This window comes from Lygodium microphyllum, chromosome 19 (genome assembly GCF_053477565.2).
Source record: "Lygodium microphyllum isolate KBCC chromosome 19, Lygodium_microphyllum_v1.1.10, whole genome shotgun sequence".
In the NCBI taxonomy this organism is placed as follows: Eukaryota; Viridiplantae; Streptophyta; class Polypodiopsida; order Schizaeales; family Lygodiaceae; genus Lygodium; species Lygodium microphyllum.
In genome coordinates this window covers 57,221,277-57,239,093 of record NC_141153.1, presented here as the reverse complement: position 1 = coordinate 57,239,093, position 17,817 = coordinate 57,221,277, and the positions used below count along the sequence as shown (strand labels likewise).

At 39.7% G+C, this 17,817-nt stretch overlaps 1 protein-coding gene across 2 annotated transcripts in view; it reads right to left on the bottom strand.

Moving 5' to 3' along the window:
• Positions 1-12,217: 12,217 nt before the first annotated feature.
• Positions 12,218-17,817, bottom strand: part of LOC148019907 (fructose-bisphosphate aldolase-lysine N-methyltransferase, chloroplastic-like) — a 129,710-nt gene continuing 124,110 nt past the window's right edge. For both annotated transcript variants that reach the window (XM_087700099.1, XM_087700100.1), the window contains 3 exons: positions 13,029-13,133; positions 12,814-12,948; positions 12,218-12,720 (listed from right to left, as the gene is read on the bottom strand). In XM_087700099.1, the coding sequence (XP_087556225.1) occupies positions 12,622-12,720; positions 12,814-12,948; positions 13,029-13,133 (339 nt within the window). In that variant the 3' untranslated portion in view covers positions 12,218-12,621. The remainder of the gene's footprint in view (positions 12,721-12,813; positions 12,949-13,028; positions 13,134-17,817) is intronic.

Sequence of the window (17,817 nt, the reverse complement as noted above, 5' to 3'; positions counted from 1 at the left end):
ATTATGCATACATGACAAAAGTGATGGAGATCAAAGAACCAGGTACTTATGCTGAAGCAGCAAAGGATGAAAATTGGTGCATGGCTATGGACGAAGAGATGAAAGCCTTGGCTGAAAATCAGACTTGGGATTTGGTACCACTGCCTGAAGGGAAAAAGCCTGTTGGCTGCAAATGGGTTTATAAAATCAAATGTAAGTCTGATGGCAGTGTGGAAAGGTACAAAGCAAGGCTGGTCGCTAAAGGATATGCTCAGCAGTATGGCTTGGATTATGATGAAACATTCAGCCCGGTTGCAAAAATGGCAACCATACGAACTGTTATTGCCTTGGCTGCTGCAAAAGGCTGGAAATTGCAGCAGATGGATGTTAAGAATGGATTCCTCAATGGTGATTTAGTAGAGGATGTATACATGGTTCAGCCGGAAGGGTATGAGCACCCTGATTTTCAGCATTATGTGTGTAGGATGAAAAAGGCATTGTATGGGCTGAAGCAGGCTCCGAGAGCCTGACATACTAGGATCAGCAGTTACTTGCAGAGTCTTGGATTTGTTGTTGGCATAGCCTGTTTACAAAGAAGACTGACAGTGGCTTGGTAGTGCTGGTCATATATGTTGATGACCTAATAATCACTGGAGATGATGACATGGGAATTCAACATGCTATGAAGATGCTGAAATCTGAATTTGACATGAAAGATCTGGGAGATCTGAAGTATTTCTTGGGTATTGAAGTTGTACCAGCAGAAAATGGCTTATGGCTGATGCAGAAGCACTATGCCATGGAAATGCTTAAGAAGTATGGCATGGCTGAATGCAAACCACTGGATACACCTCTGGACCAGAATGTAAAGCTAGACATGAACACTGGGGCTGAAGTAGAAGATGTGACTATGTACAGGCAGATGGTCGGCAGTCTGATTTACTTGACCATCACTAGGCCTGACTTGAGCTATGCAGTAGGGCTGATAAGCCAGTTTATGCAGAAGCCGAGAAAGCCGCACTTGGATGCAGTTAGACGAATCATGAGGTATGTTAAGTCCACTGTAGACTATGGACTGTTCTATGTCAGAGATAAGCCCTTGATACTGATTGGATACACAGATGCAGATTGGGCAGGATGCTCAACTGACAGACGATCTACGAGTGGCTATGCCTTTGGCTTTGGTAGCGGCATGATCAGTTGGAGCAGCAAGAAGCAGCCTATGGTTGCTTTATCTAGTACTGAGGCACAGTACAGGGGGGCTGCATTGGCAGCATGTGAGATTGCTTGGCTGCTCAAGCTTATTGCTGATTTGGATATTCAGGTTGATGCTCCAATGAAACTGTTATGTGATAATCTGAGTAGTGTACTCCTGGCCATGAATCCAGTTTACCATGCCAGGACAAAACACATAGAGGTACACTACCACTTTATTCGTGAGATGGTCCTTGCAGGAAAGGTTTATCTTATGCATGTGAGGACTGATGAGCAGGTAGCAGATATCTTTACCAAGTCTCTGGGTAAAGATAAGTTCTGTGGTTTTAGACAGCTACTTGGAGTACATATGCTATCTTGAGCTTGAGGGGGAGTGTTAGAATATCAAGCTCATTTTGTGTGTGTTGACCGACATGAGCTGGACACAGCTAGTCTAGCCATAGTAGTTAGATACATTAAATAAGTCGGTGCCTTTGGTGTGAATGGTCTTATGACCGTAGGTTGTATCTTTCACTATTGAGTGTGGTATGAATAATAGAGTGTGAGAGAGGAAGCTTGTTGCTTCACTCTGTGTGTCATCAATCTGCCTCTTTGAATTTGAACACATAGGAGTACATGACAACCAAAATGTTGATACATCCAATATGGGGTACTCAAGTTGCTTGAAAGCATAATGATCATAATCTTTGTCAGACAACTACTTGCTGTCCATTGTGAATAGTAGTGATATGACATTGAAAAATGAGCTAATGAGAGCTCAATCAAAGCCCAAAAGCATTCCAAGTTGTGTATTAAGCATCCCCAAGTGTCAAGCTAACATTTAGGCATCAATACCAAGCCCCAAAAGCATCGAATGACTAGAGGCATATTTCTTTTCCTAAATAAATGACATTCAGCTATGATATTACAGCAATGAAATATCTGAGAAAACTGAGCCAAATGTGTGCTCAATTCAATTGAATAGCATCTCACATCAATGCCATATCATCCCCAAAGTATTCGACATCCATACATGTGCATACGGGCATCCCAAGAAGCATGTACAAGCTCCAATGATTGAGAAAACTCTATTTAGACATGTATAACAGCAGGTTTGCTATATATTTCAGCAACAGATAATGGAGGTTGGGAGCTCCAATGCACAAGTGGACAATACTGGGGAGTGTTGGAGATGATTGCCCAAGTGCCAAAGACCATACGAGAGCTCGAATGAGGTGGAATGTGGATAATAGAGAGGGTAGGACAGCCATGCGCAAATCATACTGGCTATTTGTATCTGTGTTGCTACTCTTATTGACCTTAATGATGGCTAAGACAAGGCTCACGTAACCCAATGACGGTCTTGTAGAAGGCACAAATAAGCCTCGAAGCAAGAGGCCAATGCTCACCTCGAATGGAAGAAGCCATGACTGCCATTGACTATGAACTATTATAGGTATTCGAATGGAAGTTGAAGCAATGCTGGGTCGGGCTTGAGCTCTCAGGGAAGATGGCTTTGATACTAGTTGAAGGGAGTTAGCCCAGAGTGGAAGCAGGTCAGCATAAGCAAGAGCTATAGTGGAAGGAGAAAGAGCAAGAGAGAGAGGTACAAGATGTGGGAACTCCAACAATCACAATGTGTGATCGGCCTTCCCTTTATTCAAAGAATAAAGAATGAAGTGACAATGATGGGCACATGCCACCTGTAATGTACAAGTGTGTGGACACTCTCAACATAGTAATACATGGGTGGCTAGGCATAGGCGCCTTTCCCCCAACAATGAATTAATCAAAATTTACCCAAACCTTCATGATTTTGTTTGCTATCACAAGATTGCTAACCACATTGGTTCTATATTCATTTAAGTTTTCCAAACTCCATTGCATTGGACATTTCAAAGCCAAAGAAATATTTTGGCTTTTCCAAGCCCATTCTTGGAAGGAGTTTTCTACATGTAAATGGACAAGTATATGAAGTGAGGGTGATGTTTCTGGATAGAGCAAGTATAATTTGAATGTAAACTTGTATGTCAAAAATTTGTATCGATGCATCCAATGTATAAATATGCACTCTTTTCAATGGAACTTGCAAGATGACTATCAATTCAGATCTCATAATTATTGGAGTGTAGCTCCTTGCATTTAATTTCCTCCACTAGTTAAGGTCCTCATCTCACTTTTCACTGTCCCTTGATGGGATGTCACTCAGATTTCTTGTGTTAGACTAGGCAAAGAGGTTGTTTCGTCCATACAATACAAACATGGATTTGCCATTGTTGCTCCACTAATCTAAAATTGTTGAAATACAAACACAAAGCAAAATTGTATGCTTGGTACTTGAAATAATACCTTGATGAGGTTTTTGTTTCTTGCAATCTAAATGAAACCTCAAGTTTCTTTCAATGGAGCATAAGCCCAAAGAGAAAAAGAATGGGGAGAGAAGAAAAAAGGCAAAGAGAGGCTTATAACAATAAAGTATAGGTTATTAGGACTTCCAAAACTACTACAAATGCAAACACAAAGAAAAAGATGGCAATCTTGCTATTCCAAACAATATTGTGAAACATGTTTTGCTTCCTGCAACCCAAATGAAACCTTAGGCTTCTTCCAATGGTACGTATGAATATATGAGAAAGAAAATGGCGAGATGAAGAATAAGAATTAAAAAATCACTAAATAATCTACAAAAACTATAAAAGTAAAGGTACTCGAAAAGTTTTTCTTTAAAAAAACCTAATTAACATTTAAAAAAATGGCAATTTCGAGATTGTCATTAAGATTTTTAGGGAACATGGCACTTTTCTTAAGGTCCTACTTACATTTCTTCAAAAAAATGGTCATTTCAAGATTGTCATTAAGATTTTTAGGGAATGGGGCATTTTCCTTAAGGTCCTACTCAAATTTCTTCAAAATTGGACTATTAAACACAAAAGGTGAGAGAAAAGAGAGGTGGCACCAGTATTTAATACTAATATAAGCCTAAAAAGGGAAAAATTAGTAATTAACAAGGTTTCGTTCTTCCTTTATTTTTCTCTAGTTAGAATATAATTAAGAAATCAATCAATCTCTCATGACTTTTTGCCTCAAAATTGGCCCTTATGAGATGGTTTGTCCAATGAAATAATAGTGATCAAGATCATAAGCTCACAAATCATTTTTAAATAGATGGAATTCTAAGATCTATCCATTTATCCATCTATGTTGAAACAACTTGAAAAAAATGGATAGATAAAAATAATAAACTAAATGCAAGATATGTGGGAATGCTATCTTCCATAGTTGAGTTTTCTTATACTAGAGCGAAGCATTTAGCTACTAGATATATCTTGTTCATGTTGGTGAACTGTTATAAGCCAAAACCACTAATTTCCACTAAACTCAAATGAGTAAAAATGCAATAGTAGTTGACTTCTTACACGATATATAAGAGATGGTAATGATTTTAAGGGAAAGTGTATTTATGTCCAAAACTACTACATTTTGCGTTAACTAAAATCGTACTCCACAAGAGCTCCAAGAAGGCATGTAGATGTATTTGAATGTTTAAAAAGACTCTAATTTTGTAAACATTGATAAATATTACAAGTTATCTTTGAGGTATTGTTGCACATGCCAAATGTCTTAGAGGATAAGTACCATAGCTTATCAATTGGATCTACCTTGAACATTCAAGTTCATATTGTGATTCATGTAAGCCATGTGAAAGAACATTGTGATATCAAGATCCATGGAGTAAAATAGCTAACACAATCGATTCCTTGTGTGATACACAAAAGACAATAATGATTCCAAGGGGAAATACTAAAGAGCATGGCCCATTTTGTGCTAATTGAAATTGTACGCTTCAAGAGCTCTAGGAAGGCAGACGGGTGTACTTGAATATACAAAAAGACTCATTTTGTGAATGCCAATAAATGTTACAAATTATCTTTGAGGTAGGTACCACAAAAAATTATGAATATTGGAGAGAATATGTACCATCGCTTATTAGTTGGATCTACCTTCAAATATCCAAGAGGGTAAGTAGAGTAGCTTATTAGTTGGATCTACCTCCAAATATCCAAGTTCATCGCGTGATTCATATAAGCCATTTAAAAGAATTGCAAGACACATTGTAAGTAATCATCTTTATGAAGGAAGTCAACTCTAACCTGAATTAGCTCTTTACTATAGGGACCAAATGATTCCATTAGACCCTATGCCATCCAATGTGAGTTTCATAGTCTTAAGTGGTTTTGATGATCAAATGTCTTTGAGACAAGATAATGTTGAAAACTAGAGGGCCTAAAATACTTAACTTTGGATACAATCTCTCTTTTTCTTTCATCTTTTTCAGCCTTGCCTTTTCAAAATGCAATAGTACATAATCACCCTCTGCAAATTGCAAAGCACGTCTATGGCAATTAGCTACCTTGTTTTACTTTTCTTGTGATCTCTGAAGTGCATACTTTATCTTCTTATAAACTGCATCTAAGTTTTCCACATAATGATTAGTCTCAAATACTTTATCCTTAGTTTGCAAGATAGGTGGTATCTTCTTGCTACCCTCAACCACCTCAAATGGAGCTTTGCTAGTGAAACTATGCAATGTGTTATTGTAAGCAAACTCAACCAATGGCAAATATTGCTCCCACAGTCTTGTGGTCTGAAACCTAGCATCTCTAAAGATCCAACACTATGGAATTTGCTTCCTTAGACTTACCATTTGTTTATGGATGAAAGAATGATAAGAATTTTAGTGTGGTATCCATATTCTCAAAGAACCCCTTCTAAAATAAACATGTCACCTGAGGTCTTGATCATTGACGATTGACTTTGGTATACTATGATACTTAAAGATGTGTTGCAAAAACAATCGTTCATCATGATCAATCTTTATTTTCTTTCTTACTAGATTGAAATGAGCTTGCTCGCTAAACTTGTAAATGATAGTCTATATCCCATCATTTCTTGTAAGTGTCCTAGGAAGCTCAAAAATAAAATCCATTGCAATTCTCTACCAAGGTCTATCTGGAATATGTGAGAGCTACAACAAGCCCCACATCTTTTGCTTATCATGCTTTACCTTCTAAGATATGATGATGCATATCTTGACAAATTGCTCTATATCATGCCTCAAAGATGGCCAGTAAAAGAAATGCTTCATTGCCTTAACTGTGGCATTAATATCTTAGTATCCTACATATGTAGAAGCATGACTTTCAGTGGTAAACTTGGCATCAATTCCTTTGTGACACGCAATTGTTCATATATAATTAATAATCCATCTCTAAGCATAAAGATCTCATGTCTCTGACCATTGTAAAGCTGATCATAAACATTAGCAAAGTCCAAATTAGCAATATGCTGCTCTTTCATGGCGTCCAACTTAGTGTGATAAACCATGTTGACAATTGAAATTTGTGGCTTATATGAAAATGCATCAACCACAATTTTCTTTGCACCATCAATATGTACAATTTGAAAATGAAACATAGAGAGAAAATTTGACGATCTCATATATTTCTCTAACAACTTTGTCTGTGTCAGAAAGTACCTCCATATTTGATGATTTGTTTATATTTTAAAATTACTCCTCAACAAATAATGTTTACATGTAAACAATGCATGAGTTATAGTCAAGAGCTCTTTCTCATAGACTTACAAGTTATTCTCTACCCCTTAGAGAATTTGACTCTTATAAGCCATAACTTGACCATCCTGCATAAGAATTGCTCCAAATGTTGCTACCACATGTATCACATTAAACCACGAATAAATTCCTTAGATTGGGTAACACAATCTTATGCTTCAAATTTTCAAATGCTAAAATTTTCACTGTTGTCCATCTAAATGATACATTCTTTTTCCGCAAAGTATGCAATGAAGACGTAACTTCAGCAAACCTGTATACATACTTATTGTAGTAAAAACATAAACATGAAAAGTTGTGAATCTCATACACATTTTCCAAAGGTAGCCATGATTGTATTGCTTCAACCTTTGCAAGGTCCATGCAAATACTATTAATCGATACAATATGCCCCAAAAAGTGGATTTTATACAAAACGAATTTAATTTTTTAATCATTAATTATCAACTTATGCTTACATAGTTCATTAAACACAACATAGTTTTTTTAATATGACAATCAAATGTCATACAAATGGGTATGAAAGTATAATTGAAATATGATTTAGACCTTCGGGTTGAATCATACGTTGTCCTAATTTTAACATTAAAAAATAGTAAAAAAAAATCTAATATACTGAATAAAAACTAAAATTTTATTGTTTTAACTTTAAATTCTACAAAATAGATATTGCAGTCTACCGATAAGCAAATGCATAATCAAGATTGAAGACACAACTAACAACATCACAACATTGATTTGCTAAAAATATTTTAAATTTTGATTTCGAGTAATTTGAGTCCAGACACAATTGAAGCATTGATGGCTACAGACTAAAAGTGAAAGTAATCCAAAAAAGGATGGATAGTTAAAAGTTTATAAAAGACTACCATAAAAGGCAAAGGATGCATTATGGCATAATAGTAGTCTAAACTCTAGATTATAGTAGAAAGCCGAAGCAAACTATATGGAAAAAAAATTGCACATGATGATCATGGGCAATATGTATCCTCCTCATCCTCCTTTGAATATTCTTATTCTCATCATTCTCCTTCTCATCATCCTTATCATCATTATCATGATCATTCTATCCCTGTTCAAGAAGAGAAGCACTGCTTGATGCAACATTGGTATTATCCAACTTGAAGTAGAACCACTTGCATTTGCAGCTAAAACATTAGGGGGATTGCACGTGCAATGCTTGCCTCCCCATGTGAACCCCCTCCCAAATCAGCCACACGGACTCATCAATAGCTCCAAAAGGATTAGCGAATCCTACTTCTAAATGCAATCATTGACATGTCTCCTTTACATGTGAAGGTGATTGTGAGCATTTATCTATACCAAAACCTTTAAGCCCAAGAAAGTAGGCTCGTATGTGAGACGAGCCTTCATCCCAAGTATGTTGACACCACTTGCATTTGCTAGTAAATTGCCCCCTTCCACATTGCTTGACAGCTATTATAAATTTCCACTCCGCTTCTTTCTTTCTTTCCATTAGTGTGAGCATGATGTATAAGAATGGGGATGAAGCTTCATCAAATGAAGACAATAGCTGATAAATCTTGCTGAAATGTTAGTTTTAATTGCAAAATTTGAAATTTCAGAGATTTTTAAGCCAATACTAAGGGCAAATGAGCCCAATGGCTATCTTAGCTTGTTAATGACTAAAATTTAATATATTTTGGACTTCTAATAGTAAATTTCAAAGATTCTCAACCCAATATTAAAGGGCAAAATGATTCAAAGACTGTCTTAGCCTATTAATTTGTGAAAATTTTGCAAATTTTAGATATTTAAGACTTTGAACAAGAAATTTCAGAGATTGAAAGCCAATACTAAAGGGAAAAATAGTATTTCTGAATAATTTGAGAGTTTAGAAGCTGTGAGTAAAATTTCAGATATTTCAGACCTTTATTCAAGAAATTTGCAGCTTGCAATAGATAGTGATCAATCACTCAAGTCTTAGACTTGAGAGAGACAGAGATTCAATATGAAATTTTAGATAGATAAAAGCACTTACAACTCATGTGAAAGTGAGAGGAAAAAAACAAGAAAAAAAGTATATTGTTTGACTTTGAAGCAATTGTGTTAAGGGTGAAGGTTGAGCAGACCATGTGCATAGTCCAAGAAGTTGTTTCTCTACGATTTGGAATAGAGAGAAGGTAGGTGACACTTTTTTGGTTGAAATTGCAATGTTTTTTTGTACTGTCTGCCAGACGATAGCCTTTTGGTTGAAATCGTCATGTTTTTACTTTTATCAGTATGTTTTCTCTACCCAAAAGTCGGTGATATTTGAAATATCATTTCATACTTCTCATATCATATGTTTACAAACTAAATCATACGGGTCTAATAAAAATTATGGAACACAATGTCCAAGTGTTTTCTATACTCTACCTCATTCTTACACTCTATGTGACTTGAAGATGCAAATCATAATTCGCATGCATTGGTAAGTCCAAAAGACATGACAAGAAACTCATATAACCCAGAATATGTCTTGAAAGCTATGTCTTAGGCACATCCTTTGGTCTAATGCACATTCGATGATATCTACTTTTCAAATCTATATGACTGCCCCTTGCAATCTATCCATAACATCATTAATCCAAGGAATCTGAAACCAATTTTTTATCATGATCTTATTCAAAGCATGATAGTCAATGTATATATGCCATGAACCATCATTTTGTTGCACCAAAAGTATTGGAGAACGAATTGAAGATAAAGTTGGGTGAATCAGTCCTTTTTCTAACAGCTCATTCACTTGGCTCGTAATCTCCTATTAGGTTGCATTGACTCTGTAGGGTGGCTTATTAGGTGGGCTACTCCCAAGGATAAGATCTATGCCATGATCTTTAGGCCTTTCAGGTGGTAGTTGCCTTGGAAGTGATTGAGAGAGAAGCAATTTAATATACATTTTCACAAATGGCATGCGATCTTTCTCTAACTTAGATATATTTTCAATATTTTCACTATAATCTTCATCCTTAGTAAAAACCAAGTGTGTTAAAAGATGATTTTTCATTACTTTAGAAATGGTAGCTGCAAATACAATAGGGACAGATTTCCCTTCTAACTTCACATCTAGTGTGAGTCTTTTCCTTATGTTGAATAGTAATCTCTTTTGCATGTGAATCAATCACTGTATATATACGGTAACACAATGGCATACCAAGCAATACATCACAACCCTCAAGTGAAGTAGTGAAGAATACTTTGTTGTCTACATATCCCTGTATATGCAACCAACGCTTTTCAATGAGTGGTGTGATGGGCTTTGCATGGCCTTTATATGCCATTCCAACTTTTTCCATGGGTCCCATCTCATCCTCTTTGATGCCTAGATAGGTTGCCATGTCTACAGAGATGAAGTTGGTTCGTGTACCATTATCAAAGAATATCAATGCATGATGATCCCTAATTTTGCCCCATACTTTGCACAACTCAGTAGCATCGCCATTGGGTTGATCACTAATAACATCAAGGAGCAATCCACTGATCTTTTGGGCTTCTTTTCCTTAAGGTCTCCTTGATTTTTTGATTTTCCAACTTGCTGCCTATTAGGATAGTCCCTGGCAATGTGACCCTTTTGTTCACAAAAAAATCATTTATTTGTAGCCATCAATTCCCTACGCTGTGCAAATTGTTTTCAAGCCTTTTCTTTGCTATTTTTGCCTCTTTTCAGGCTGATTTTCAGGTCTGTTTCTTTTCTCTCTTAAATAACTTTTTATTTAGCTTCTCTCCACTCTCTAAGAAACCCAAATCCTTTCCATGCAGTAGTCTCTATGAGTTGAGACATGCTAGACATTATGGATTTAGTGTAAAAATCCCCGATACATTTGGATAGCGCACAAACATATTTTTTTACTTGCTCATGAAGGGATATGGACTGATAAGAAGTAATGGGCAATAATGCATCTAAAGACTTCTTATTGTGTTGCTCCAAGTTCTTGCATTTCTTAGCATCTAGCTTATTCCAAGCCATCATGATGTCTAATCTCAAAGGTACTTGTCAACTAATTCAATGTAAACATTTACTTGAATTGTACCCATGTTGAGGGTGCTCTATCTTGCATCAAAAGAGTAAACCACCATTGCATTGCATTCCCCTTCAAGAAAGTGACCGCCTTTCGAATCTTTGAGGATTTGATAAAGTTTTCCTCTTAAATCAATTGTATCAAACTGTTAAATGAAAGTTATAACTTTTAGCCTATATTGTGCACCATTGAAGGACTCAAATTTCATTGCTTTTCCACCCTCATCATAGTCATTTGTTGCCCCTTTGCGTGTCATACTTTGGCTATTGTAAAAATTTGTTGAATTTACATTAAAACCAATACTAAATAGAGGATTTGTATAACGAATACTCATTCCTTGAGCCCCATACAAATTTAAGAATGTAGATGTATTATCAAACATGTTACTTTGTGTCCCAAGCATCAAGTCAATACTGTCATATATAGGTTTTGCACATTTCCATCCATATCCGAGTACATTGAACCTTGTACACTATGCATTGGCTATTACATACCATAGGGATTTGTGCCATACATTCTCGTATGCGGTCCTTGCCCAACCATAGCATGAAAAATCATGCTTCTACAAAAATATCCTAACATGCATGCTTGGTGGCCTAAAATCCATTGGATTGGCACTTTCATGATGGCCTTGCATTTGCATTCCTTGCCTTGTAGGTACCAATTTTTTTGCTTCATTAGCATCTTTGGAAGCTTCAAGTAAAGGCTTTGACATTACCTTCAGTGCATCTTGCTATTCTAAACATGTAGAAGATGACTTCTTTTTCTTGCCCTTGCTGTCATTCTTTAGAGCATTAAAAAATTGAGTGAATTGAGGATCTTTTGTCAATTCAACAAAGAGATTTGTTGCTATCCTCAATCGATTCTTGAATTGGTCACAAACTCCTATTCACTTTGTTGGTCGTTAGCCTCATTATGGCTTAAAGACCATGCATCTTGCCCACCAGTAACATTTTCAACTTGTCCACATTTTGATCCTTGTCCAAGATCAAACGTTGCATTTGCTTCTTCCCCATGTGAGTATCTATATTGAGAGGCATTATCATTGCTTAATTCCATCTCATTGTATGAAGACATATTGCTATAATTTCTCAATTGAGAGTAAAAATCAACTCTAACACAAAGCTGACTTGCAATCAAGTACCTTAGTTCCACCAAATCAAGGGATTAACTGATATTGCAACAATGGAACCATGAAACCAACCTTTCTTCTTGGAGAGATAAATATAAATTAAAATGTACAATTTATCTTAATGATCTTGGACATTGGACATCTTGTTGGCCCTAAAATTGATGCTCCTTTTAGTATTTCTTGAACTTAAATCGGTAATATTTCCTTAATCTGTTTACAGGTCCAATGTGAACATCAAGATGGGATTTTAAATGTCAATTGATATAAATGTTCAATTTGTTAAAAAAATGCAACTAATTACAGAAAATATTGACAACGTTTACAATTTACACATGAGGGCAGCTCTCCATCAGCAGTGACTACCTGCTTGAAGGCATAATGTGGAGTATACAAGTTGTCTGTGCCTTGATAAACTTTCTGACTAAATTGGCAGTCTCCTATCTTGGCCAGCACTTTCTTGTGATGGTTGGGACACTTAACCCTTTGAAGAACCCATATGCAGCTCAGGAGCTATTTCTTTGTTCTGTATGTGAGAGTGGTCTGTTTTCCTCCTTGAGTTCAATTAGGAACTATTCTGGCATGAGACTAATCGGCCCATAACTCATACACTGTCAAAGGTAAGAAGGTCAAGAGTTAAGAATTTGTCTGCTCTGTAAATTGCCCTAGTCTTTTCCATTCATCAACTTGGAAAGGAACTTTTGTGGGGCTGAGGCTACTTCCTCAATAACTCCAAACATCTCCTTGATATCAGAGTTGGGATCCTGATTTCATCATCTGACAGAGTTAGAAGTGAAGTTCTCTCTAGATGCAGACGAACACCTTGCACATTTTTTTGAGGATGTATACAAGCTTACCTTCAATGACCCACCTTTTGTGGGTATCCCTCTGATAGGACCGAGTCGTTTTCGAAGTGCAGCCATTGTGTTGCCAAGAATTCTTTGTTCACAATACCGTAGCTGTGCTGCAATCCTCTCCTTTGGTGAGGTGTCCTGATGAATTAGTGAAAGTTAGATTTCCTTTCCTTTAACAATTCAAAGTAACAAGTTGGATCTTTTCTTTGTGGTTTTACCTTGCTCTTCAGGATCTGAGCATTATCATCTAGGTTCTGATCAAAATTTGACAATCTGTTGCGGCACTCATTTAACAGCAGTGTAAGAACTTCATACTCATTTGCCTGCATCAAAGCCAACTGTAAGCTGCTGGTGCAGGTAAAATTCAACACCCGTGATTACCTGATCAGATCAGAAGGGAGAACCACATATGAATATTGAAAAGTTGTACTCAATGAAAGAAATGCGTAATCTACATCTATACCTGAATTTCCCAACATTTGGAATACTTGCACACTACCTATAGCCATATCTTATAGGTCTATTTAGTTGCAAAAAATATATCCTTTCTGAACAGCAAATGAGCAAGGATGGGCTTGTGGTTTTGATTATTGCTTTCATGGATACTTCTGAACAAAGATGCACATGCACACTTCTTTCTTTCTTGGACTGGGAGAAAAATCAGTGCAACCAACCATCATTAGTATACAGAGCATTGCTGTGGTACACCACAATGAACAGATAACAGCCGAGGTCAGGGTGGTTTCGTACGTTTAGTATGGTACATTCAGTAATGTGCAGCTTAAAGATAGATCATGAAGGGGCCTAGGCATTGTGGAGAAGAATGAGAAGGAAGAGAGGGAGAGGAAGAGGGATTTGGGAAAAGGAGAGGGTGTACTATGTATGAATGAAACTTGAAAGTGAGAGAGGGGGAGAGGGATAGAGAGGAAGAGGGAGAGGGATAGGGAGAGGAGAGGAAGAGAAGGTGAGAAAGGGATAGGGAGAGGGAGAGGGATGGGGATAGAAGGAAGAGAAGGCAAGGGAAAGGGGGAGGAAGAGGGTAAGGGAGAGGGAGAGTAGGGAGATTGAAGAAGATAGTGGCTTGAAGGTTGAGCCCAAGGGAGGAAGATTGATGAAGATGGAAGCTGATTTATTTGGTGAGATGGGGGGAGGGGGCTGTCCTTTTATGAGGGCTGAGGTGAGGGAAAAGATGAGAGGAAGGAGTATGAAAGAGGGAGAAGTGTGAAAGAAGAGAAGTTTGAATGTGTAACAGGCCCAAAAAAGGGAAAAAATTCAAAAAAATGCACCAATGGACATTTTAAATTATATTTTTTCTTTTTGGTACAGCTCGAACGCACGCAAACTGTACGGTACTGTATGAAACGAATGTACAGTATAGTACCATATGAAACATACCGTAAGTGCACGGAATGCAACCCTAGCCGAGGGTATAGTAATCATTATGGTTTCTGTTGCAGCTAAAAACTGTCATAACCGCACTACTCAGGGAGGCTCACAAAAGAAAAACTACCCAACTGCTGCACACGAAACACCACATAATGTAGCAGAATAGCAAGTGCCACTTTATTCATGATCCAACGCTTTTATACTAATTGATACAAGAAGAACCAAGCTGAAAAGGACACGTAGTTTGAACCACTGCTTGCCAATTTACAAGGACAATCTTCATCCATCCATTTGAAACTGGATCTGCAGGTTGACTTTCTAACACCCACCCTCACCTAGATTCACAATTATGAAAAGCAATTACTATCACAAATAAGGTTGGTCTCATTAGAGGCCTTTACTTGGGGTCCTTGGCCTCCAGTCTTGCAAGGGTAAAGCTTCTTGGCTTGGTAGCCAAACAACCTTTTAGAACAGGGCCTTAGCTTTCCACAGAAATTAAACTTTGATGCTCTTTCCGTTTGTAAACTTCGAAAATGATAATTTATATTGGCATTTGATAAACTTCTTTCAGAGTGATGCCTCCATGTCTTGTCTTCTCTTGTTCTTCTGCTGCAAAGAAGATTCTATATCTACCAAAGTTAGAGAAGAAACAGTCGTTCCCCCTCCCACACAGCCACCAGCTCATCTGCCCTTGCCGCCCGTCACAGTTTCCTGAGACACGCACAGTTGTTGCCACAGCAGTTCTTTCGCAATGGCCCATGGTCCTACCTGAGAGTTGTGGAGTGCAGAGAGTTCCCACTACCTCTAGAGGTGGGGATCTTCGTGGTTCGTATGTCAAGGAGAGGCAAGGTCCATCTACTAGCACCACCGGATGGACCTAACTACACTTTCTTCCTTCAGTCCTCTCACTCAGGGGATTGGACGATGACAGATTGAGGAGGAGTTGAAGAGTCAGGTGGCGGACCACATCTCCCAGTGGATGGGAGACGAAGGACTAGCCCTGTTTGCACAGCAATGGCTTGGTTGCATGATGGACATTAACTGGTGGGGGACTGGAGCCAAGGTACCACACTTGAGCATGATCTCTCGAGCCCCCCCACAGTGGAGAGCTCCGAGGGATGTGATCGAGTGGCCCCTAGCACAGGCGGCCCATTTCTACCGGTGTACAGAGTCACGACTCTCAGCTTGGCTGATAGATGCATTGATAGTACCACCTGGTGCATCTATCACCCCTCTGGTTCGGCCGAGGACCACCATGGGAGACTAGAGTTCGCAGTCCAGACCTGTGGCAAAGCGTACTTGCACGCCCCATAGCTTCTCCTCCTCATTAGCAGCCTCCACACCGAACAGATGTTTGTTCGGTCAATCGCAGGTTTCCCCATGAGCTTACACCTTGCATCCTGGAATGTGAATAGGCTCCACTACAATGGGGCACGGGGTTCCAGGAAGTTGATTGTCCGGCAGGAGCTGCAGCCTGCCCTTGCCGGATGGATCAGCATCTTACTTCTACAGGAGCACAAGCTCACCCCCACCTAGGCCCAGCGGGTAGGGAAGGTACTCTCGGGCAACTCGCACACCTACTGGGAGCACGCCATAGGTGCCCACAGTAGGAGTGGAGGCGTATACACCTTGATTGGCCCGAGTCTCACCGCCTGTGTACGATTCTATGGATCGATTGGATATTGGGGACTCGTGCCTTGGAGTATTCTATCATATTGAAGGAAAACTCTCAGCTCACCGAGACTACCCACCTAGAGGATGGACCTATTGGGGGTTTTGTCCTCCCACTTTTCACTTTGAATCGGCTTTAGTTATCTAATTACATATCATGCTTATGTTTTAATATGTAAAGGCACCTTCCTTTATTAACCTTTCATGGCGTTAGGTTCTCTTTATAAATTAATCCATAACATAAATACAAGATCAAACATTGTTTTAAAAGAATGATATTTATTCTTGGCTTCTCCAAGGTGCAATGCCAACTCGATATCCCATCCTCTTAATCCGGGAGTTGTGTCAAAATCTCATGCTGCATGATCCACCAATCTGCCCTCATCTAGCATCAAGGCCTTCCAGGAAGTTTATCTTGGGCTCATAGGGATTAAGCAAATCGTCTTCAATTTAGGGCACGCAGTAGGTTCTGGGTGGAGATTGTGGATGGACTCTCGGATTGTTGGAGGAGATTTCAACAACCTGGAAGCTTTGGAGGACCAGCAAGGTAGAGTTAGAAACTACCATGGCATGGCTAGGGAGGAGTCATGGGAGGTCTTTCTACTGGCAATAGGAGAACGCGATGCTTGGAGAGACCCTTCCACAGGAGGGAGAGATCACTAAACTTCTCTTGGGGATACACGCGGTTAGGTGGAGTCTTGCTGGAGCGGTTGGACAGGTTTTATGTGGGAGAATGGGGTGGAGCAGGAGGCATGGAAGGTCTTTCTACTAGCAATAGGAGAACGCGATGCCTGGAGAGACCCTTCCTTCCACAGGAGGGAGAGATCGCTAAACTTATCCTGGGGATACAAGCGGTTAGGTGGAGTCCTGCTGGAGCGGTTGGACAGGTTTTATGTGGGAGACCAGATTGGGTAGTTGGCAAGCACCACGTTGTCCGATGATTGCCCGGTTCTCCTGATACTAGATACCCCACCCTCTTCCCTAGACTCACGAGCTTGCTCGATCTATAGGAGGGAGGAGGTGACGAGACAGATAGAGCAGGTTTGGACCAAGGAGTGGGAAAGAAGGAACCGGATAGCAGAGGAGGTTGCAAAGGCCCTAGCCGAGTCAAGTAGAATATGCCAAGAGGCAGCCATACAGGCCAGGTAGCAGAGTTGGGAGGAGGAAAGAGCACTCCGGCAGGACCTTGCAGCAATGCAAAGATTATTAAATGAGGCACCAAGGGATCCCACCCTCCACGCACAGGAGATGCGTGCGTGAGCAGCCATTGCTGGCCTAGAGGACAAGCGCTCAGAGTTCTCTTTCCGCACCTTAGCAGCTTTCTGGGTGACGTGGGCGACCATTATACGGCATCGGTCAAAGGGAGGGCTTGGGACCATAGACCTAGAGTATTAGAGTATGGCCCTCTTGGGCAAGCTAGTTGTCCGCGGCCTCACACCAGGCGGGCAGACCTGGAAGGTTTTATTGCAGGAGGGTCTTTAGAATTGTAGACCGAGGCTTGGCGGTGAGTGGAGGCTATTCCTGAGATGGATCTTCACGTTAGCCCTGATCACCCCCTCCCCCCCCCCCCCCCAAATCACCTTCCCTACGCAGCTTACTCCGCATGCGGTAGGGCTTAAGTAAGGCCCTAATCCAGAGCCCCCTAGGATACCAGGAGGAGATAGACCATCAGCCGGTGATCTGGAATCCCCAGGTCAAAGATCGGGATGGGGCATAGATTGGCGAGCGCCCCCACATCTAGTGGGCTGGTTGGGAGGCTGGCCCGGCTCATACCATCAGGACATGGTAGGAGGTGTACAGGATGGCGGACGAGGAGGTGTTGCAATGAGAATCAGGCTGCCAGAGAGGAGTGGAGTTGAGGAGAAGGGAGATAGACGCAGCAATACCTCTAGAGTGGCTTGCTCCCCCGATACGAGAGCCGATAGAGCCTGGGGAGGTTTGGACTGCTAG